This window comes from Theobroma cacao, chromosome 8 (genome assembly GCF_000208745.1).
Source record: "Theobroma cacao cultivar B97-61/B2 chromosome 8, Criollo_cocoa_genome_V2, whole genome shotgun sequence".
NCBI classification, from domain to species: Eukaryota; Viridiplantae; Streptophyta; class Magnoliopsida; order Malvales; family Malvaceae; genus Theobroma; species Theobroma cacao.
In genome coordinates, this window is record NC_030857.1 from 3056 (window position 1) to 28159 (window position 25104).

The 25104-nt window shown below is 36.2% G+C and overlaps 4 protein-coding genes across 4 annotated transcripts; 2 read left to right on the top strand and 2 right to left on the bottom strand.

The window, feature by feature from the left end:
* LOC18591153 (probable carbohydrate esterase At4g34215) lies at window positions 14480-16253 on the top strand. The gene is made up of 2 exons (XM_018125626.1): window positions 14480-15138; window positions 15844-16253. The coding sequence occupies exons 1-2, from the start codon at window positions 14539-14541 to the stop codon at window positions 16144-16146; spliced, it is 903 nt and encodes a 300-aa protein (XP_017981115.1). The 5' UTR covers window positions 14480-14538; the 3' UTR covers window positions 16147-16253.
* Window positions 17510-19438, top strand: LOC18591152 (probable carbohydrate esterase At4g34215). The gene is made up of 2 exons (XM_018125454.1): window positions 17510-18188; window positions 19238-19438. The coding sequence occupies exons 1-2, from the start codon at window positions 17592-17594 to the stop codon at window positions 19436-19438; spliced, it is 798 nt and encodes a 265-aa protein (XP_017980943.1). The 5' UTR covers window positions 17510-17591.
* Window positions 20301-21685, bottom strand: LOC18591128 (uncharacterized mitochondrial protein AtMg00810). The gene is made up of 2 exons (XM_018125455.1): window positions 21653-21685; window positions 20301-21203 (listed from the first exon to the last, which is right to left on the bottom strand). Exons 1-2 carry the CDS (start codon window positions 21683-21685, stop codon window positions 20301-20303), a joined length of 936 nt encoding a protein of 311 aa, XP_017980944.1.
* Window positions 23710-24774, bottom strand: LOC18591130. The gene is made up of 2 exons (XM_018125456.1): window positions 24641-24774; window positions 23710-24592 (listed from the first exon to the last, which is right to left on the bottom strand). The coding sequence occupies exons 1-2, from the start codon at window positions 24772-24774 to the stop codon at window positions 23710-23712; spliced, it is 1017 nt and encodes a 338-aa protein (XP_017980945.1).

Here is a 25104-nt window from a genome sequence, read left to right on the forward strand (position 1 = left end):
GAGGTCGAGTATTATTTTGTTATGTATAGATGAACTTAAATGTAAATTTTAAAAAAATAATGCCAGTACGAGTTGACAATGTATATCACTATTTTTACTCAAAGTCATGAAATAGGACTTAGTGATAATAAATAGAATCATAAGTAAGATAAATAATAGGCTTGCTTGGGTTTAGTGGATTACGTCCATTGGATCCATGAGCCGGTCATGACCCGAAATTTGGGTCGTGACAATGGCGAATGGCTCCAGACCAAGCATGGCTTGGGTCTGTGTCGAATATGACTGCCAACAACCCCCACTTGAACAGATTTGGATCGTTACTAGGGACAGACGCACATGAGGCATCACCGGAGGCTTCCAACAGAAGGTGGAGTTTGCCAAGCTTTCAAATTATTGCACCCACTGCTGCCATGTGGGGCACAGTGTTTCAACATGTCTGGTGATGGGTCACAAGAAGGCGAAGCAGGGCAGTCCGCAGTATGTAGTTCCGTCAACCCGAATCGAGGACGTGGAGAAGATTGTGGAGACGGAAGAAGGTAAGGGGAGAGGTTTAGACAAAGAAAAAAATATGGAGAAAGAAAAACTACTGTGCCGGGAAAAACCAGCAAAACCAAGGATTCCAGGCAAAAAAGGTAAGGATGTGGTTCGAATGGAATCGAAAAAACAGAGTGTGAAATGGGTGGAAGTAGAAAAAGTTGGTAAAAGCGAGGCAAATGACTCACATGGTGTGGAAATCAATTCTGAGGGCAGTGGAGCAAATCCTGTTCAGATCTTTAATGGTTTTGGGGTGTTAGAGGTAGTGGAGGGTGATGGAAATTTTGATACTAAAAAATAGGGGAGAACAGAGAAGGTGAATAGTACCATGCATATTTTTGAAAAGTGTTCGAAGGGAGAAGAAACGCAGCCGGCGATGGTGGGGATCAACTCGAGGAAGCCAGCCAGTGTTAGGAGATAGGCAGACGGTTTACCAACCGTAACGGAGAAGGGTGCAGCGATCTTGAATGCTCGGACGTTCAACACAGTAGGAGATTTCGTTAGTTCACGAATAAATGATAGCTCGGGTTTTTGTGATTCAGTGCATGCAACGATGGAGGAGAGTTGGACGACTGGTGCAGACACGAATGATAGTATATTGAATGTTTGAGGCTTTGAAAATGTTCAATGGGCGATGGAGGCAGGTCATGTGTCGTGCCGGAAAGACAAAAAGAAGAAAAACAGAGACCTTGAGGATCGACTATCTATGGTGGATGTACATGGGCATGATCAGCTGAATCCGGAGGTAAAACAGCAGTTGAAGAGTAAAAGCAGTGGTCGGAACAGGAAAATTTGAACATTGAAAAGGAACAAAATGGGAGTGAAAATATTTCCGGGGGAGTGGTACAGCTGAGTCAACTCAGAGGTAACAGTGCACTGAGCCCAGATGGCTGTCTTCAACTCGATACTATTCATCATCCCAGTACTCATTCTACAGATTCTGCAAGACAGGAAAATGATATACAACAATTTGGAAATGAGGACACTGTTTCATCAAATACATGCACACGTGAAAAAGGAGAAACTGGAGATTGTAACACCGTGTGTGGGGAAACGTGCTGTGGTTTCAACAAAGAACACAGCTCAATCTCGTCTCATGCATTTGTTTCTCATGTCAGCAGTGAAGGATATTCGGTGAGGGAACAAAGTCCAGTAGCTTCCAGACCACAGGTGAGTAAAAGCCAAAGGCAGATAAGCCAAACCCAAGCAGGTGATAGAAACAGCTCAGAGTTTCCCGTGGGTTCCCGAGAGCAGTCGAGTAACCAATTCATCGAATACCATCCTATGGTTTCTAGGAGAAGAAAGTCAGATAGTGAAATATCATATATCCCTTCAGAGGATAATTATTCAGAAAATGAAGCTCATGAGTTAACAGATGGTTCATGTGATGAATCCATCTCCAAGCAATTAACCACCAGAACTTATCCATGATCAGTGCTCTACTTTGGAATGTGAGAGGAGTAGCTGGTAAAGTAATCCAAAGGAGAATTAAAAAACTACAGATGATGCACCAAATAAAGGTTTTAGTTATCTTGGAACCGATGGTGCGTGTTGATAGGATTGAATTTTTTAGGAGAAAATTAGGCTTTGATGGGGAGACCTTTAATTGTTCTCACAAAATCTAGATTTTTTGGATGCATGGTATCATTTGCACAACAAGATTTGATCATCCCCAATGCCTGCATGTTCAATTATCTTTTCCGTGGCTTCATATTCCCATCCAAGCTTCATTTGTGTATGCAAAATGTACTAGAATGGAACGATATGCCTTATGGGACTTTTTGAGAAGTATTGTGGATGATGTACAGGGTCCTTGGTTGACTGGAGGTGACTTTAATGTGATTTTAAGGAGGGATGAAAGACTGTTTGGTGCAGACCCACACACGGGTGCCATGGAAGATTTTGCAAATGCCTTACTTGACTGTGGGTTAATGGATGTCGGTTTTGAGGGCAATAAATTCACGTGGACAAATTCCTTGATGTTTCAAAGATTAGATAGGATTGTTTATAATCAGCAGTGGGCCTCTCATTTTACTTCTACACGGATCCAGCACTTAAACCGTGATGGCTCAGATCATTGTCCGCTTTTAATTTTCTGCTCCAGCTCCAGTGCTCAGCGACCTTCCTCCTTTCGGTTCCTCCATTGTTGGGTAAAGCATCATGGTTTTTTAGATTTTGTTGCTAATAATTGGAAATTGCCGATGCAGGAGTTAGGCATGAAGGCTTTTTGGTTGAAGCAGCAAAGGCTTAAAAGAGCTCTTAAAGGTTGGAATAAATGTGTTTGGTGATATTTTCAGCAATATTAGAGCAGCAGAAAAACAAGCCGAGGAAAGTGAAAAGCGTTTTCAGGAAGACCAGTCCCCTATAAATCGTGAAAGCATGAATTTGTCCTACGCTAGACTTAACCATTTGTTCAGTGTAGAAGAGGCGTACTGGCAGCAGAAATCTGGAGTCAAGTGGTTAGTAAAAGGGGAGAACAATACACGGTTTTTCCACATGCAAATGTAGAAAAAAAGAGTGAATAATTCAATATTTCGGATTCAAACTTGTGATGATTTGGTTGTGGAGGATCAAGAGCTGATTAAAAATTCAGCAGTGGACTATTTTGCTAAGCTTTTGAAGGCTGACAGCAGTGATAACAACAGGTTTAATGCTTCCTTAATTCCCTGTTTATTAAATAATCGTGATAACGATTTTTTATGTGCAGTGCCTACATTATTTGAAGTCAATGAGGCAGTGTTTGCAATTGATAAAAATAGTGTGGCAGGTCCGGATGGATTTTCCTCTCTCTTTTATCAACATTGTTGGAATATAATCGCAGATGACCTTCTCGATGCTGTTCAGAATTTTTTTAAAGGAGCAAGGATGCCACAAGGAGTTACTTCTACAACTCTGGTTTTATTACCAAAAATACCGGATGCAATGCAATGGAGGGATTTTCGTCCAATTAGCTTATGCATTGTCCTCAACAAAATTGTCACCAAGATATTGGCAACCCGGTTGTCTACAGTGTTGCCTTCCTTGATATCTGAAAACTAGAGTGGTTTTATGAAAGGTAGACTCATCAGTGATAACATACTATTGGCCCAGGAGTTGATTGGTAAACTGAATCATGAATCGAGAGGAGGTAATGTTGTCTTGAAACTTGATATGATGAAAGCTTATGACCGACTAAATTGGGATTTTTTATATGTGATGATGGAAAATTTTGGATTTAATGCTCAATGGATAGATATGATTAAACGCTGCATTTCGAACTGCTGGTTTTCTCTATTGATTAATGGGCAATTAGTTGGGTACTTTAAATCTGAGAGAGGCTTACGACAAGGAGATGCAATTTCACCCTTATTATTCATTCTTGCTACTGAATATTTATCACGTGGCTTAAATAATTTATTCTCTCAATATTGCTCATTACATTATCAATCTGGATGCTCCATAAATATTAGTCACCTCGCCTTTGCGGATGATGTCATGATTTTTACTAATGGAAGCAAAGCTGCCTTGCAAAAAGTGTTAATGTTCTTGCAGGAGTATGAACAGAACTCAGGGCAGAAGCTTAATCCTAACAAAAGTAGCTTCATCACAGCCAATAGGGTGTCTAGCTCGAGATACCAGATTATTGCACAAGCCACAGGATTTCAACAAACAAAATTACCCGTCACATATTTGGGAGCCCCTCTATACAAAGGACCAAAGAAGGTACTGTTGTTTGACTCCCTTATTAATAAGATTCGGGACCGCATTACAAGATGGGAGAATAAAACTCTGTCTCCAGGTGGACGCATTACTTTATTAAGAAGTGTTTTGTCATCTTTACCGATTTACTTGCTTCAAGTGCTAAAACCGCCTGTTATGATTATTGAACGAATTGAGAGACTTTTTAATTCCTTTATTTGGGGAGGTTCATTAGATAGTAAGAAGACGCATTGGACAGCATGGGGAAAAATAGCACTACCTTGTTCTAAAGGTGGGTTGGGTATTCGTAATTTGATGGATGTTTTTTAGGCTTTCACTGCGAAGCTTTGGTGGAGATTCCAAACATGTAATAACTTGTGGACTCGATATATGAAAGCTAGGTACTGTATTGGCCAACTCCCTCACACAGTGAATCCCAAACCAAATGATTCACCTATATGGAAGAGAATGCTCATTGGGAGAGACACAACAGGCCAGCAGATAAGGTGGAGGGTTGGGAAAGGAGATTTATTTTTCTGGCACGATGTTTGGTTTCGAGATGACCCATTGATAAAATCTTTCCCTACATTTTCTAATTCCATGATTAAAATTCATTATTTTTTTCATGATAATGAGTGGGATGTAAACAAGTTGAGAGCTGTATTGCCAACTAATGTTGTGAATGAGATATTGAAGATCCCTATAAGCTGTACACAGCAGGATGTGGCATATTGGGCTTTAACGCCCAATGGAGAATTTTCTACCAATAGTGCATGGGAACTACTTCGCAAAAGACAACCTAGTCATCCATTAGGTAAGTTTTTTTGGCACACAAACATCCCACTTACTGTCTCATTTTTCTTATGGCGTTTAGTGAATAATTGGATTCCTGTGGAGTTACTGATGAAATCAAAAGGTTTCCAATTAGCATCGAAATGCCTTTGTTGTCGATCGGAAGAGACGGTTATGCATGTATTTTGGGATGGTTCGGTTGCACAACAGGTTTGGAATTATTTTGCAAAATTCTTTCAAATATCTGTTCTTAATCCCAATAATGTTATGCAAATTATTCATGCTTGGTATTATTCTGGGGATTACACTAAACCTGGACATATTCGAATATTATTGCCTTTGCTGATTCTTTGGTTTCTTTGGGTTGAAAGAAATGATGCTAAACATAGAGGCCTTGGGATGTATCCGAATAGAGTTATTTGGCGTATTATGAAATTGTTATGGCAACTATCTCAGGGTACTTTGTTACGCCAATGGCAATGGCGAGGTGATCATGATATTGCTACACATTGGGGTTTCCGTTTTGATCGAAAAAGCCAGGATCCGCCAAAAATTATTTGCTGGCATCGTCCATTAATAGATGAGTTTAAGCTAAATGTCGATGGTAGTTCCAAAGATGCCTTCCAGAATGCTGGTGGTGGTGGTCTTCTTAGAGACCATACAGGTAATATGATTTTTGCGTTCTCTGAGAATTTTGGACCCCATAATTCATTACAGGCAGAATTACTGGCATTACATCGAGGTCTGCTTTTATGTATTGAGTACAACGTATCTAGAGTCTAGATAAAAATGGATGCACAGGTAGTTGTACAAATGATACAGGAGGGTCTTCAGGGTTCATCTCAGACTAGATATTTATTAGCTTCCATCCGAAAATGCTTGAACGCTTTCTCTTTCCGGATTTCACACATTCATAGAGAAGGGAACCAGGCTGCAAACTATCTTTCCAACCAGGGGCATACGCACCAAAACCTGCAGGTATTTGCACAAGCAGAAGGTAAGCTTAGAGGATTTATTAGATTAGACAAATTAAATTTACCTTATGTACGATTCAAATAAATGTAAAGGAGTAGTACTCCTAATTTCTTTTTGTGCCTTTTTCTTTAGTAATTTTTTAAGCTCTTGTAACAGGAAAGTGTTTCAATTTTATACTTGCATTCACAAATATGCACATAAAATTACATTTTCCTCATTAGGCTTTTTTATGAACTATTCTCAATCTCTTGTAATTCTGGAGGTTCGGTTTATGTCCCCCTCTCTATTGTACTTAATTTTTTTCGATAATTAATAAAACTTAACAGGGTAGCTGGGCCCTGCGAGAAATTCCAGCATAAAAAAAAAACCCTAAACCCTAAACCTTAATTTAGCTTATATTCGTTTTAAATGAATGTAAAGGAGTAGTACTCCTAGTTTATTTTTCATGTTTTATTACTCACATAGAAATTTGTAATACGGACGTGTTTCAATTTTATGACAATAGCAAAAAATATTGTCATAAAATGAAACACTTCTTTCTAGGTGCTAGTCTTATTTACATTTTCTGCTCCAAACTTTATTCTAGTATTGCCTCAATGTAATACTAGGGAATATCGGTTTTACTGTAGCATCAAAAGTTATGCACGTAAAACAGATTTCCCTACTCTAGGAACTTCTTTAAAGCTTTCTTATGATCATGTAACTCGGAGGTACGGTTCAGGTCCCCCTCTTTCATACTTTTCATTTCGTTGTTAATAAAATTAATAGGGCAACTGGGCCCTGCGTGAACTTCCTGCATAAAAAAAAAACCTATTTAATTATACTACTGATTATGGTATTAAAAAAAACATGATTCTAATAAAATCAATAACCCATCCTCACCTATTTAGCAGCCTTAACTAGAGCAACACTCATGAGCTTAGGTTGGTCGAGGAAATTCACCAAGTCCTCGGTGGGATTAACAGGGGGTTTTGGGTACTTTGGGGAAAGCCTAACGGGTGGAGCATCTCTTTGCAATGACCCAAAAGTGTTGAAGGCTAGGGCAACTATTGTATTTACTTGTTCTTGTAATTGGGAAATTATAACCATCTACTGAAACCAAAGAGAACCCAAATTTTTATATGACAGATCAAACACAAAAAAGCCAAAACTTTGGCAACTGTTACTTCAAAGTATTTGGTCTTGGTGATTTGTAAACCCAAAGGGTAGACACCTAAAAACTGGAAATAAATATATTAACTAAAAAATAATAATTGAGCCTATATAAAGATAAAAGCGAAAAAGAATAAAACTATCTAGAAACAAAAAATAAGTTGAAAATCGAAAATGAAAATGAAAAAAAAAATGAAAATGGAAAAGAGAAACAGACAAAAAGACCAGGCGCAGGAAGTGGTCGGCGGGAGATGGCAAAAACGGCCACCTCCCGAGTGGCTTTAAAGATAGAAAGAATCCATAAGGAAGAAAAAACACTAGAGAGAGAAAAAAGCCTAAAACATTCTAGCAGTCAAATCCATGCCCAAAATGAAAAACCTCAGTCAGAATCCAAAAAGGGAAAAGAACAAACAAAATACTCGCAACCAAATAACACTCAAAAGTAGGAGAGGGGAGAGGGTATCATCCTTGAAACCTCTTGGAATAGAGTTTTTTTTCATTAGGTTTAGGGTCTCTTTAGGGTTTTTCCTCAGTAAGGAGAAGTGAGAAGAGGGTACCTGGCTCACCGACAGCTGGAGAATGGCAAAAGCAAGGGTGATTTTCAATGTTTTTAGAGAGAGGAAAGTGTTGGGGAGGTGCGGTTTGAAGAGAGAGAAAATGAGAATGAGAAGAAATGGGGTAGGGTTTCACTTGACCAAACAGTGTTGTTTACGGAGACTGAGAAAAAAATGATAATTAAAAAATAAATAAATAAATTCCACCTAAATTTTTTGTAATACGACAATTTCTCCTGTAATTTTTTCTGCATTAAACTTTTATTTTACTTATGTTCCAAAGAATAAATTTCAATTACAAGAATAAATTTTTTTTATAATTTTTTATTTTTAATTTATTTAATTAAATAAATTTTTTATTTATTCTAGGAAGGAAATATGTTATTGCATCTTCAACATCCATCAATTTAAAATCTCTCCTATAATATCATGGCCATAAATTTTGCAATAATTGCTATATTTAATCACTTCCAAATTTTCTAAACATTCATGTAGGTTTCTATTTCTTAAAATTTCATGCCAACCATTGTTAAGTTACAAGCAAAATAGCTACAAAATTAAATCACCCCTATAACTTAAATGTCAGCAGCAACAAACACAGTCCTATCTATGCAATTAATGCACAATTAGGTGCTTTCTCCAGGACACTACATTTTTCCTTATTCCTTTTTCCTAGAATGGTAAGATTTGAACCTACAACTACCTTACACTAACGCTAATCCTTTATAACTTGAAAAATCTTAAAAGTTACTCTTTCAGCACCGCTCATTTAGAGGATAAATGATTATTGCAAACTATCAAATGCTCTGTTACATGAAGAAGATGGGCAATGGCAAAATTATATAACAGATCTAAAAACAATCAAATTGTACTTACCTTTTATGATTTCCCCTATTTGGATATATCAATAATTTCATCTGCCTTGTTGTGCACAAAAAGTTTGTCCCTCATTATAGTCTTTGCTAAATCTAATGTTCTGTAGTATCACCAATAATGAGGATTTATAACAATAATGTCGTTAATGAATTAAACCAGATATTTACTTTTCATGCTTTGAGAAATAGCAAACATTGTCCAAGGACCATTGGTGTGTGAGAACCAAATCTAGAATTGAACTCTTCACTAGAGAGCAAAACTTGAGTAACCAATCATATATTTTATTATGAAATTCTTACGAATAATTGAAACTATTCAAAAACTGCCAATCTGACTCATCCTATGGTCTATAATGGTGACAAATGATTCCAACATCATTAGATTAGTTGTTTATAATCTATGATCCTATGAGTAGAATTATGACAATTTCTCTAACTTGAATCCAACCTATACTGCAACAATTGCAGCATTCAATTACAATAATTGTGAGAGAAATGAGGGGTTGTGCTACCTGTTTGTGAGGGAGAAAAGAAGGGTTGTTGTTGCCAGTTTGTGAGAGAGAAAAGAGGGATTGTGCTACCGATTTGTGAGGGAGAAAGGAAGGGTTGTTGCTGCCAGTTTGTAAGAGAGCTGTGCCGTCAGTTTGTGAGAGTTTAAGAGGGATTAAGCCACCGATATGAGAGGGCTAAAGAGGGATAGTGTTGTCGGCATTGAGAGTGAAGGAAGAGAAGGAGAAAAAGAAAGAAAAAGAGAGAAATAAAAAAGAGAAAAGAAAGAAAGGAAAGAAAGGAGAAAAAATAAAAAAAAATAAAATAAATAATAAAAAATAAAAATAATATATCAAGTGGGTTTCGAGATTCAAGAGAAATAAGCAAGATCGGCTTCATTCAAGAAGATTTGGAGACATATAAACCATCAAACCTGTGTGTGCATAATGGGTTCAAAGTGAAAGAAAAAGTGAAAGTGCAAAAATAAAGGAAGTGAGCTGTGCTGGTGTGCCGAACGAAGTAACGAGCGATCGACAAGTAGAAATAGCGACGTAGTATCCCGCTATTGTAAGGTAAGTATGGGATGTCTATTACGTATGGTTTATTTTACACGTAAAAATTGTGGAAAGCATGAACTAGTAGAATCCTAGAAAATTTGCGATTGCTATGATGCTTGAATATGTTTAGAATATATATGTATAAATTATATGTAAAGTGTTTTAAACTGGGAGACAAGCTTTTCAAGACGGTTTATATAAAAAAATGTGCCTTATATTTGTGTGGTGTGTATCCATGATTATAATGTATATTCACCATATGAATGGTTGTTTCAAATTCATGCACAGATTTTATGTTATACGAATAATAATGGATTTTATCATGCCTCTATATTAAATGCTTTGAAAATAGTTTCGAAATGAGATTTCAAAGACATAACGTAATTTCAAAAATGGTTTTTTAAACTGAGAGATTCGAGAGTAGGCCAGCTGTCACTTAGGGTTAAGTGTGACCCTCGTGCATGAGTGAGCTCTAGCTAGAGAACCTTTGGGTCTCTGACGGGCGATTAAGTGTGGCGAGGGCCACGGCCTGTGATATGTGTATACGTGACTAGGCCACTAGTGATTATGCGGTTGCAACCGCATGATTTCTCCGATGTCAGCCAACATCGTTGAGACTGCCATGGCATGTGAAAATCTGATGGAAGCGATACTCCCGGATGTTATTACGTCGTAGTGGGACCACGAGTTTTTATTACTATTACCTACTCGAGAGTGATATCTCTTTGGGTTTTCAAACTTGTAATTCTTTGCATGGTGAAAATGGAACTAGACGGTTTTTTGCAGCTCCCCTATTTTTACTGTAAAATGAATTTTAACTCCTCGTGTATGAGGCGAGTTATGATTTGTGCATGATTTTAAATAATATTTGATTTCGCGGGAGCTTGCTCAATTTTATTGATTTGACTTGAGTAATACATGAAATAATTTTGACGGCAGAGATCCTTTACGAACACTAGATTTAAAATGATATTTGAAATGATTTGATTTGAAAATGGTTATTAACCTATTTCAATGTTGAAAATTTTACTTACATTGATTTAATATACATCTTGACTGATTACAACTTACAAGAAATTCTCGACTTTTATAAAAGGCACGAACTTCCGTTTGAATTAAATTATTTTTATAATCATGCATTTTAAGATTCAAACCTATCTGCTGTTTACTTGTTTCCCATCTACACCCTACTCACAGAGTCTATGATCACTGAATTTGTGAGACTCACCCCCTTGTTTCCTTTTGCAGATAAGTAAACCTCCAATGAGTAGTTGAACACTCCGACATTTACTGCAGTATAGGTAAATGCACTTCTTAGCCTTCCACTCCGAGTCGCTCCACTGTTATACCTTGTTGTGTAAGGTGTAAACAGATATTAATTTGGATATAGATGACAAATTGGAGACTTTAAACTTCAAGGTATAAATAATTATGAATATAAGCATTAAGGATCGAATGGATTCAATATGTCTATGGTTTAAACTATGACGCAAGAATACATGGTTAAGCATTAATACGGTTTGGTAAATGTGTATAATGATTAAAAAGTTTTTTTATTAAGGCTTGTTCAGGATTTGGCGGGTCTCTCTCACGAAGGTCTCAAACGCCAGTAACGACCGAGGAGCGATCATTACAACAGTTTCCATTTGATTGCCAATGAATAAACATCTTGCCATGACATCGTCATACGATTAAATGATTTATCTTCAATAATGTTATAGGAAGCTAATATTTTAAGGTTAATTAAGGTTTTAGGTGCTCAGTTCAAGGGTTTTTTTTCTTTAGATTTGAGAAAGTAAAGATATTTTGAAAAAAAATAAACTGATTAAAGCAAAGAGGATAAGCAGAGGAATTGAAAAGTGATTTTTTTGGATTTACTAGCGTCGGAGGAAGGCAAAGGTAGCGGTAGTATTCAGTCGGGATTTGGGTTTTGTTACGAAAGAAAAGGAAAGAAAAAGTGAAAATGTATAGAGAGAAAGATGGGAAGGGGAAATGAGGATTTAAGGGGTTTTATTGGTTTATATATCATTCCTATAATTGAGAACAAAAAAAGGAAAAGAAAAAAAAAGAAAAGAAGGATGTCGGTCACCCAAGCCCGAATTTAGATTTAACCAAACAAGGTTCAAGTAACCTTGGAGAGATTTAAAATTAAATCCATTGGTTTATTGTGTATTAATTTTTATTATTTTAATTTAGAAAATTATTAAAAAATATACAAATGATAATATTAAATTTTTAAATAAATAAATCTAACATTTAAAAAATAAAAATTAATGTTTGAAACTCACACATTTACTTAAATGTCACAATCATTTACACTCTCTTTAACATTTTAAAAATAAAAATTAATGTCTAAGAGTGTTTTGATTTTAATCATTGGTTGATGAAGAAAGTTAACTTGTATTTAGTTGTATTTACTTTTGTAAAGCAATCTGGAATTGGGGTCAGGTGAATGTCAAGAGAGGGTGGATCCACTCCTGCCCTTAATAGCTTCAAATCTATATGACATTACAATCAAACGGGGATGGCATTATTTTTCATAAGTTGACCCCAAAATCTTTGTTAATTGCTTAATCAACCTTGGCAAGTAAACGACTAGACGGATTTTCCTCGCGCATGCGTTTAATGGTTCATCGCATGCAAGGTAAGGCAGCTGTTGGAATTAAGTTCTCCCCCTCAAGTATAGAAATATATCAATCCAAGTTGCCCTAGACTTTTCTGTCTATGGAAACGTTTTCCTTGAGGTTTTCACTATGCTATAGAGTTTATATATCCTCGGTAAAAGAAAAAGAAAATCTGGCTTAGGGATTGATTACCAGTCAATTTACTTATCCTCAGATTAATGCAAAATTTGGGTGGGGTGAGTAAAAAAGTAAGAGCTTAGAGCCAAAAGGGTTATCATCATTTAACCTCAAAAAAACCAAAAAAGTAAGAATTTAAAGCTAGGCAATAAGTACCAAGCAATGGTTTAAGCTAACCCAAATTTGGAACTAAAAGGCCAAGTTCGGGCCACCAAGAACAACACAATTCGCAGGGGAAGGATGAGCTGATAATTCAAATAAAGAATGATTTCGATACATCAACTAAGTATGATTCTGTGTTCTTTGCGTTATTTTAAATTCTGGTAATTATGGATAATTAATCATTACCTGATCGCTGTTTTAGGCAGCCGTAGATTTTGGCAACCATATGTTAATGCAAATGAGAAAGAATTGCAATATAAAGGACGGGAACTAGAATAAATTTTCAAGTAAAAACGTAGGTGGCTTCTATTAGTCCAACAAGACCAACACCCTGCATAGTTGAAGTTTATAATAACTTTGTTTTGTTGTTGATGCATGAGAATAGGGGGGCAGAAAGATCTCAATCTCAAATACTGTGTGGCTTTTTTTCTTAAGGAAAATCAAATTTTAGATTGTTCAACTGTGAATTCCAAACCTATCCTAACTCGTATTAATCAAGGTGTGGTCTTTTTCTTTTTGGGTCTGAAATTTCAGTTTGGGTATGGTCATGAGCTCAGCCGAACTTGAAATTTAATTAGCTTTGACTTTGGACCGAATCTGGGTATAGCTGGGCCTCTCTAGAACTCCAGTTTGAAACTGTGGCCTTGAAGTCAGATATGTTGGGCTCATGTCTACGAAGTGGTAAAGAGAAGTTATAGGTCCCATTAAGGCGCACTTTTATACTTATTTCTGTTTAGCCTCGGATTCAGATAAATTTGCCCTCATCTGCCTTTAATGTTAATATGTTCACAATCCAGCTCGGCAATTAGTATATTATATACGTGACATATATAGACGGTTTAAAACAAGTTAGGATCGGCCAAATCCGCTAGTAAATTATGAAGCATTGACTGGGCGGTGTTGTATTGCATTTCCAATAGTTTGAGTGCTCTAAGGTTAATCCAAGGATGATAATGGATTATTTGGTGGAAAGATACCGCTGAGTCCTGCTCAGTCACTCACTGTTCCACTCTATGATCTTTAAACTTTCCAGTTTCTCACAAGGCTGAACCCACCAACCGTGCCAGTATTGGAATTAAAAGACAAGTGAGCACTGGCGTGGGCTCCATGCCCACCCCTACGCTAAACACACCATCTCATTTTTTATAATATTTCGGAACCTGTTTGATAAAGAAATTGTCACCTCTCTTCTATGATACTAGAAACTTCAAATAGATGTTGTTCTCTTTCATCTAAAAATAATTTGAATTCTATTAAAATAATTATACAAAATCTTAGTTAAGAATTATTATACAATACTATAACTTAATTGGATTACAATATATATTGAGTTACAGTTATATTACAACTCTGTTAGTTAATTAGTAAGATAGAAATAAATCATTAATAAGATTAGACTTATATTTGTATATATCATTCACTTTTATAATAGATTTTATGATATGAATTTCAAGTTCAATAAATTATGTTCTTATGACATTCTAATTCAAGCATTCAATTCATATAAAAAAATATTTTATGTCCTGAACAGTTTTACCTCATTAGTTGATGCATGATCTCGTATTAAATAATAAGATTTGAATCCTCCTTCTCTCAATTATATAAAAAAAAATTATTACCTTCTAGTAGAAGTTTTTGTTAAAAAAAATAAAAATAATTGGATATTTCTTAAGAGTCTAAGACCAATGTTTCTTTGACTATACAACTGGTGAAATATTATAGCATATTTAAATCATGTAAATGAAATAGTTACATTCAAGCTTCGTATGAAAATCCCACATGGGTGACCAAAACATGAGAGAATGGAATATTACAATAAAAGACAAAAAAAAAAAACCAATTGGAAAACCATATAAGAAGCAACCATCTTTGCTTTCAACATGGTGATGACTCCTGAGAGATAAATAGATTGAAAGACAGAAAGATCAACCTCCCTTTTGCGACAGTACGCCGCAAAGTCTCCCGCCGGATGCTTTCCTTCATTCTCTTGGCTCTTCTGGCTCACGCCTTACCAGTAAAATGTCAAAATCTACTTCAACAGAAACTAAACATAATTATCCTGGCCGGACAAAGTAACATGGCCGGTCGTGGAGGTGTAGCCAATGACACTGCAACGGGCATTCCGACTTGGGACGGTGTAGTTCCTCCACAGTGCCAGCCAAACCCTTCAATCATCAGGCTGAGTGCGGACCTGGCGTGGGTTCAAGCCCGTGAGCCAATCCATGCTGACATTGATGCCAGGAAGACAAACGGGATTGGACCTGGAATGCCATTTGCCAATGCTGTCTTGACCAAGGACTCCAACTTTGGCGTGGTGGGATTGGTGCCTTGTGCCGTTGGAGGGACTGCTATAAGCGAATGGCAGAAAGGGCAGTTTCTGTATGAGCAGCTGGTGAAGAGGGCTCAGATGGCCCTGCAAAGCGGAGGAGTATACAGAGCGATGCTCTGGTATCAAGGGGAGACTGACACATTTAGTCAAGAAGATGTTGAATTATATAAAGGTAGATTGAAAAGGTTTTTCAATGATCTACGCTCTGATCTTCAGGCACCTATGCTCCCAATATTCCAGGTACCATTTGTGTGATTGTTTTTTCCTTCATTAATTTGATTTTCTTTGATTTTGTCTCGTAGAATAATGAAATCTTATTTTGCTTTTGCTGTTTCAATGATCAGTTTTATTGAAAACTGAGTCAAAAGTTTTGATTAGATCCTAGATGGGATTGCTTCGATACCTTGTTCGGTATCATCTCTATATAAAAATGCCTCTCAGTAGTCAGAATTGCTATCATACGTTTGCACAAAGTTCAGGGAATTGGGTGGTTTTCCTAGCTTCTTAGAAGTTTAAAATCTTATACTAGTTGGCAACACTACGTGATGGACCCTAGATCTTTCCTTTTTTTGGTATCAGTTTTGGAGCATTGGAAAAAAAAACATTATTATTGACTTGAATTTGACCTAAACATTGAATCATGATTTGTATATTCTCCTACAACAAGCATTTCAGATCTGAGGTTGAAGGAAAGTCCGAAGAATCCAGGCAGAGTGGCTTATGCGATAGAGACAGGACTCTGCTATGTAAGCAACATATAAATAACTCATAAAGGCCACTACCCAACTGCTTCAGATAATTAAAACTATACAGAAGAGTTGGAGGGTATATACAATTAAGTTGCATATTGCTACAACAAACCTAAGGCTGATCATGATTAAGAAAACAAATTTCTCTTTGGTAAATAAGTAAACATATGACTAATATTGGTAGTTGCTTTGGTAGGTGGCTCTAGCATCAGGAGAAGGACCTTACATTGAAGAAGTGAGAGAAGCCCAGTTAGGAATAGGGCTTCCGAATGTGAAATGCGTGGACGCTAAGGGACTGCCACTCGGACCAGATGGTCTACATCTCACCACTCTGTCCCAGGTGAGACTTGGGGAGATGTTGGCTAATGCATTCCTTCGGTTCACATCCAGCCCATTATGCTGCAACGATGCTCCAACCAATTTTTCAAGTTTCGTTCCTTATTTTTTAATATTTGCTCAATTTTTAAGATGTCTTTGGATGATCCTTAATTTCATATAGGGATAGGTTCTAAATTTTTTATTGTTCTCTCTGTTCATATTTAGGATAAGAATAAAAAGGAATTATATATGAACTGAGAATCTGAGATTCAGCAATGGCTGCTGGAATCAATCTGATGGTGTTAAAATTGCCAGTTACCTTAACTTATTCAGCAACAGTGATTGTTCGATGTGAATAACCTGACCATTGACAGACTGACAACCAACTTCAGATAACATCATTTTGCACCAAACACATTATTTTTTGTCCGGAACTTACCAGAGAATTCGTAAGTGATGGGACTGGTGTTTTAAATTTTTTTTCCAGTGGAGGTCAAGTGCATCTAAATTTCAATCTCTTAATTTGTTTGTTTGTATCTTTGAGATTGGGTCCTAGAAATTTGGCTCTTCACGGAACTTCAGATAGACAATTCGCAATGTCTTTTAGTATCCTCACTTAAGACTTACTATTATCCTTATTTTTTTAATTACTAGTATCGTTTCAGAGGGAATCACACATAGCAAGAACTTTATCTTTAATTATATTTCGTCTGTGAATTGAAATCTTTTAATGCCCTGATTCAAAAAATAAATGTATTAGAAAAAACCTGTCCATATTTCAATCTTACTTTAAACAATAATGCAACAAAATTTTTAATTTTTAAATATCAATATTTATATTAAAAATTAGTAAACATGTCAGCCTTTTGTTTCACTTTAAACAATAATAAAAGAAATTTCATCATTTTATGATTCAAAAGTCCCCTATAAATTTCAGGAACCTGAATATAAAAAATGTATATGTTATTGGACTCAGAGTTAGCCTTTTATAAATTTGAGGGGATGACCTCAATCTATACAGACTCAATTCGAACTCAAGTTTGGGTTCAAATGTCTCAATATTACTCAATCCACTTGCATCTCAAGTTATATTCGGCAAGCTAGTCATGCTACTCCACCTCACATGCCATCTTCAACTTAAATCCAGGTATTATATATTATGTTTCCTTATAAAACATTTAAGTATTAATTATTGATGTATAAGAACTTATAATTACTAGTTAAGTTTCTTTTTTCGTTAATTAATGTGGCATTTAATGAATTATTAGCTTAAATAGGTTTAGTAAAAAAACTATAAAATGCCTCGACTGGTTTTAGGTTTTGCATATGAAAACTAGTTTTAGGTTATGGGAATCCATTCTGAAGCTTCACAATCATAATCAAGGGAAATAGTCCAAGTTGCAACTTTCTCTATCATTGTGCGAAACTGCCTCACTCAACTGACCAAAGTGTCACATTAGGCAATACCTATCCATCTTTAATTCAAAGCTCCTCGAACTTATTACTACTATTAAGTAAAAACCTACATTTTTGAGTACCTTCACTGTATATACGTTAGCACCAGCAAGAAATCAGTGTCATAATTCTACTCCTAGACTAAAGATATCAGGGAAAAGAAGAAGTGTAATGGTTGTCCTTTCAAGCAACATGTTCAAGTTGGTATCATTGTTCTCTATGTTGCTTCTTGCCCGTTCAATTTTAGGGGATAACCCTGCTCAGGACGTCTTTATCCTAGCAGGACAGAGCAACATGGCAGGCCGGGGTGGCGTTGCCAGTGGCAAGTGGGACGGAAGTGTCCCGCCACAGTGCCAACCCAACCCTTCCATTCTCCGACTCACTGCTAACCTCACTTGGGAAGAAGCACGCGACCCCCTCCATGATGACATTGATGTGGGAAGAATTTGTGGGGTTGGACCCGGGATGGCATTTGCTAATGAGCTTCGAACTCGTGGCTCGGGGATTGGCGTGTTGGGTCTGGTCCCTTGTGCTGTTGGTGGGACTGCCATAAGCAAATGGGCAAGAGGGAGTCATTTGTATAATCAATTGGTGACGCGTGCCAATGAGTCAGTGAAGGATGGTGGAGCGATTCGGGCCATTTTGTGGTATCAAGGAGAGAGTGATGCTGGTACTAAAGAGAATGCTGAGGCATATAAAGGGAAGTTGGAGAAGCTCATTCAGGACTTGCGCTCTGATCTAAACCTACCGTCTCTCCCATTTATCCAGGTTTTTACTTAATTTGTTCTCTCCAGTTGTTTACTTAGATTTGTCGCTAGTTTCGTTTAGTTGTACTTTTTCGAATTCTTAGCTGTGTTTTTGAAGTTATAGAAAACATTGATGCTCAATGAATTAAGATTTCTCATCTACCAGCAACATCTCTTTCGGGTTGTTGCCATGCATCCAGAGATAGTTGGCCATAAATTTTACGGAACAACTCTTTTAATTCTGTGAAGGTTTCCATTTCAGTATAAATGCTGCAAGCACAAAACATGTGGATTAATTTGCATTTTAACTGTGCAAACCATATCTCTTGGCCTTTGCCAGTAGCACTAGCAGCATTTATTGCTTGAGAAATAGAAGGTCTTTGTTGGTCCATATTTGACTTGTAAAACAAATTCACACATATATATATGCTGCGACAATTTATTTTCCAGATTGGGGGCTTTGGTTGTTTGATTTGAACAAAGGTATAATTTGGTGAAGCTTTAATTCTATTTGATAAATTTTCTTGCCACTTGTTTGTGTATGTGAACGATGTCCATAGCAGACTATACACGACAGATCATATCTATATGTATCGGAGAAATCAGATAGAGACAGCAGTCTAATTTTGTTCAAGTGTTACTTCGTATAACCAAATATTTTAGCCATCAAAAGTTGAACTAGTGCAGTTTTTATTCGCCTAACAAAAAGATTGCTGCAATACTTTTGAAACAATATCAAGTATTCACTTAAGTTTATTCTTAAGTTTTGCTCTTGATTCAGTACTTAAAGGAAAAAAATATATATATACTTCTAATGTGGACTTGATAGATCAATTCCAGATATTGCTCTCAATAATTTAGGGTTGTAGAACAAGTATTTCACTACAAAATTTTGAGTAGAGAACATTAATTGAATAAGGTACGTGATTCTCCGTTTGGCCTAACAGTTGTCTAAGTTTTGATTTCAGAAATTATTGATAAAGATATCCTTATTTGATAGAATAAGCATTTCACTAAAAATTCTTAAGCAGAAAACCTTGAACTTTAATAATGTTGTGCATCAACTTTCAGGTGGCACTTGCATCTGGAGAAGCATTTGTAGAGATAGTGAGAAAAGCTCAGATGGAGATCAACCTGCCCATTGTCAAGTGTGTGGACGCCAAGGGATTACCTCTTAAAGCAGATAATCTTCACCTTACAACAATGGGTGAGGTCAAGGTGGGTCTGAAGTTGGCTCATGCCTTTCTCGATTCCTTTGTCCATTTGCGCTAAATTAATCAAATCAGCGGAAAAAGATGAATGTTATATCATGTTACTATAAAGGAAACCAATTATCCGATATTGTGGAAAATTTTGCTACATGCATCTTTAATTAACGAGGAAGGAAAAAAAAGATAGGACGTCTAGAGGGTTTAATTTGTTTCAAGCTTCAATTGTACGGTATGTGACTTTAATTTGGTTCCTTATTTTAGATAAAATCTTTCCTTTATTAAAGAAAAAAGAACCTTAATTTAATCAATTTCTTTGCTTATATTGTGTCACTGGTTATACCTTGAAATGTTATTGGCTAGTAAATAATCCACCCAATGGGGCTTGAGAAGATCTATAAATTAGGAGTGTGATGATCACTTGGAAAACATAAAGGTAGTTAAATATTAGATTTGGTGTATGAATCTTGAATATATTTAAATTGATTGATTTGAAAGTTGAAGTTCGTGTTCAAAAGAATGAATTTAAAAAAATATTGAAACTTAATCAAGCCGAGAGAAAAACATGAAAACAAAGACACAATGTTCTTTTTTCATTGAGCATATATTTCCGGTAGTTACAAAACAGTGAGAACAAACAAAAACAAAAGATGAAAAAGGGAGAAGAAGAATCGGGAATGTCCCCTGAATTTCATTTCTCTATAAAGTTACTTTTACAATTGTTTTTCACACTATTTATATACAGACACTACAACGAAATAACAGCATGCTAACTAAACTAACTTTAATAATCTATTTACAATATAAACATGATTAATTTATACTTAAGACTCCCCCTCAATATGAGTGTGTATGTTATGCATACTCATCTTGCCAGAGAGTGAAGAAAAAGGACCAGGTTGGAGAGCCTTGGTCAATAAGTCTGCCTACTGCAACTTGGTATGAACATATGTAGGAGAGATGATACTTGATAAAACTTTCTCCCTTATGAAATGGCAATCTATTTCTATGTGTTTGGTTCGCTCATGAAAAATTGGGTTCTTACAAAGATGTAGTGCAAACTGATTATCACAATGCAAAGAAACAGCTTGCATATGATTAATGCCCAAATCTTTTAGTAAACACAGTAACCAAATTACTTCACAGGTAGTGGCTGCCATTGCACGGTACTTTGCCTCAGTAGAGCTGCGAGCAACAACCATTTGTTTCTTGGATTTCCAACTTATCAAAGAATCACCAAGGAAGACACAAAAACCTGTGACAGACCTCCTAGTATCAGGACACCCTCCCCAATCACTGTCACTATTTGCTTTTAATTGTAAAGAAGATCGAGAAGAAAGTAAGATGCCTTTCCTAGGAGCACCTTTGATATACTTGAGAACTCGAAAAGCAGCATGTAAATGACTTTGAGTGGGTTTATCCATATATTGGGATAATATATGAACAGCATAAGAAATGTCGGGCCGAGAAAAGGTCAAATATAGAAGCTTACCAACAAGCTGCCTGTAATTAGTTGCATTAGCCAACTGATCAGTGTCTGTAGCTTTATTTAACCTATGATTGTAATCAATAGGTGTAGTGATAGGCTTGCAACCAAGAACTCCATATTCTGCTAACAAATCAAAAGCATATTTACGTTGACAAATAGAGATGCCAGCTTCAGATTGGGCAACTTCCAAACCAAGGAAATACTTTAATTTGCCAAGATCTTTAAGCCTAAATTTGGACTTTAAGAACTCTATAATTTGCTCAGTAGCATTGGAAGAGGAGCTGGAAATAATGATATCATCAACATACACCAGAAGGACTAGTATCTCATCATCAATTGTCTTTTTAAAGAACAGGGAATAATCAGCTAAAGATTGACAAAAGCCAAACTCCAATAAAACACTTGTGAATTCTGCATTCCACTATCGAGAAGATTGTTTTAGCCCATATAAAGACTTGTGTAGCTTGCAAACTAACTTAACATTAGAAGGAAACTCCCCTTAATTTGATATCCTTGTGGCAAAGTCATATAAAATATCCTCATCAAGATCGCCATTAAGAAATGCATTATCAATATCTAATTGGGTAAGAGTCCATCCTTTGATGGCAGTTAAGGCTAAAAGCACACGAACAGTTGATTATTTAGCAACAGGGCTAAATGTCTCTTTACAGTCAAGACCCTCCTTTTGATTATAACCCTTTGCCACAAGCCTAGCTTTATATCTTTCTACTGTGCCATTAGCATTGAGTTTAACTTTATAAACCCATTTACACCCAATTGTATGTGCACCATGAGGTAAAGGTACAACTGTCCATGTCCCATTGGCTTCCAAAGCATCTAATTCAAATTTGCATTGCATTGATCCATTGATCATACTGAATGGCTTGATGATAATGATTTGGTTCTGGAATTTTAGTTAGTAAGGTGGTAAAGGCTTTATGGGAATGTGAGAGTTGCTGTGGTGATAAGTATTGGGAGATGGGATGGTTTGTGACACTGTTAGCATGAGAAGGTAATTGACAATCATAAGCTTCAAGGTATTTGGGTCGTTTAATGACTCTAGGACTTTTCCTAAGAGCAGGATTTTGATTTGCAAAAGAAATTTCAGAGTCACAGTTTGGAATAGGATCAATAGAGATAGTGTCATGGTTGGTTTCAAATTCAATATTAGTTGTTGAATTGGAGGAAACAGGTGCTGAAATATCAGAAGAAAAACTGGTGGAAGAATTTTGAACAGAAGCAATATTACTAGGATCAAAAGAAAAATCAACAGAGGACAAAGTATCACAATGTAAAATACAAGGATCATTAAAAGAAGAATGCATAGATTCAGATGATGATTTGCCCTTTTGAAAAGGAAAAATGGACTCATGAAATACAACATCTCTGGATATGAATGTTTGATGGGTTTCCAGATCATATACCTTGTATCCCTTGATTCCTATAGGGTAACCTATGAAGATGCATTTTTTAGATCTGGAATCAAACTTAGTTCTATCTCTTTTGAGGGTGGAAACAAAGCATAAACAACCAAAAACCCTCAAATGTGAATAAACTGATGATTTGTTGTAAAGCAATTCATATGGAGATTTATTTCCTATAATGGAAAATGGTATTCTATTGATGATATGAGCTGCAGCAAGGACTGAATCTCCCCAGAATTCTAAGGGTAAGGATGATTGAAAAAGAAGTGCTCTAGCAACAATCAAAAGGTGTTGATGTTTTCTCTCAACTACCCTATTTTGTTGGGGTGTATCTACACAAGATAAGTGATGCACAATACCCTTAGCAGAATAAAATTCATTAAGTTGGAACTCAAGTCCATTATCAGATCTGATCTGTTTGATTGATTTATTGAACTGGGCGTAAATAAGGTTGTAAAATGCTGGAATGATGGTTTTGACATCTGATTTAGCACGCATTAAAAAAATCCATGTGAATCTACTAAAGTCATCAACAACTGTTAAAAAATAATGGTGACCAAACAAAGAAGTAGTAGAATAAGGTCTCCATATATCCATGTGAATCAATTCAAAAGAAGAAACAGTAGTTTGAATATGAATAGGAAAAGGTAAACGTTTTTGCCTTGCCTTTGGACACGTTTCACAACATAAACTTTCAACAGAGGAAACATCAGCACAATTTTCATGAATAAGTTTGATTCTATTCAAAGGAGCATGGCCTAACCTAAAGTGCCATAAATCAAAATTTTTAGGCAAACTTTTACAAGTATTGGAAAACAACTTGGAAGGAAAGGAAATAAACTGTTCAACTTTAGCTTGACTAAGAGTATATGCATCCCACTTGTCCTGCATAAAGTATAGTCTAGAAATGGCTTTAGCAAGCCCAATCATTGTCCATGAACTTAGTTCCTGGACAATACAATATGAATCAGTAATCAACAGTAAGATATTTTTGGACTTGGTAAGTTCAGTAACTGAGATCAAATTGAATTTAAAGGAAGGCACCAACAGAACATTCTTTAGTATGAGTGATGAGGAAAGCTTGACTTTGCCTATATGTGAAACTAATGCCTTTGTTTCATTTGGTAACTGAATGTACATGTTATGTACGGGTTTAGAGGAAATAAATTTATCTAGAGAACAAGCTATATGATCTATAGCCCCTATATCCATAATCCAAGATGTATTACAAACATTTGGGATTGCTCTAGAAAAAGAAAATGCACTGTGTGCATTAGATGAATAATTGTTGCTATGACAAGAATAAGAATGTAATGCAGCAAACAGACAACCTAATGACTCAATGGGCAAATTATCGGAAGAAATATATAAAGGGTTTAGGATTATACCAGATAATGTTGAATTCACGAGAGAAGTTTTCACTTAGGGTGGATTTGTTGGTTCTTCATTCTCACCATCAGCAATATGATCATTGATCAATGACATTAGCTTTTGAATTTGATGCTTAGAAAGAGTCAGTGAAGACAAAGATTCAGTTGATTCATCACATTCTTCCTTCGATGTAACAGGGCCAACATTATTAATAGACCATACATTTCCTTTCTTAAGAGGTGATTTTCCCTTTAAAAACTTGAAATCTGGTGGGAATCCGATCAATCTATAACACTTGTCCTTAGTATGTCCCTTCTTATGACAGTAAGAACAAACAACATCCACCTTAGACTTAACCTTTCCTTCTGTCATTGTGGCCATGGCAGAGGACTCTATGATAGGCATAGTATGCAGATATAAATTCCTTTGTGACTCATCCCTAATCACCAGATTGTATGCCTTATTCAATGAAGGAAAGGGTTTCATCATCAAAATTTGAGATCGAAGAGCAGAGAATGACTCATTTAGTCCATTCAAAAATCTAAATACCGAATCCTTTTGATATTGATCTATATAAGTTTGAAAGCAAGCTGAGTTACATATGCCACAACTACAATGTGGGAGCGGTCTGTAAATCCTAAGTTCTTCCCAAATGCAATTTAACTCAGTGAAATATGCATCAACAGATCTTGTACCTTGGGAGATGTTGTAGAGATTAAACTGGAGATTGCAAATTCTTGCATCGTCTGGTTGAGAGAAGCGTTCCTTCAGAGTTTCCCAAACCTCATATGCTTTTCTGATGTAGAATACCGTAGAGGCTATAGGTGGTGAGATTGATTCAAGAAGCCAGGCAAGGATGAGGCTATTGCATCTTGTACATGGCACAAAGAGTTTATCTGATACATCAGGTTCTGGAATCGAGCCATCTATGAACCTAGATTTGTTTTGAATGGAGAGTGCTAGCAAGAAAGATCTGCTCTACGATGAGTAGTTATTTGATGTCAGCTTAGGAGTGATGATGATGGAGCCATGGTGGTCTGAGCGGTGGAGATAAAACGGTGACAATGGATCTTCAATGGGTGAAGTTGACGATCGAAGGTCAGAGGTGGAAGACATTGAATCTGTCATGAGGCTTGAGAAATTTGCAGAAATTGTAATGGGTATTTGGAAGGAATATGAATGATCAAGAAAAGAAATCTAAAGAATCTCAAGAGATATGAACCTGGCTTTGATTCCATAAAAAAGGGAGAAGAAGAATCAGGAATGTCCCCTGAATTTCATTTCTCTAGAAAGTTACTTTTACAATTGTTTTTCACACTATTTATATACAGACACTACAACGAAATAACAGCATGCTAACTAAACTAACTTTAATAATCTATTTATAATATAAACATGATTAATTTATACTTAAGAAAAGACCAATACATAACTAAACAATAAAAC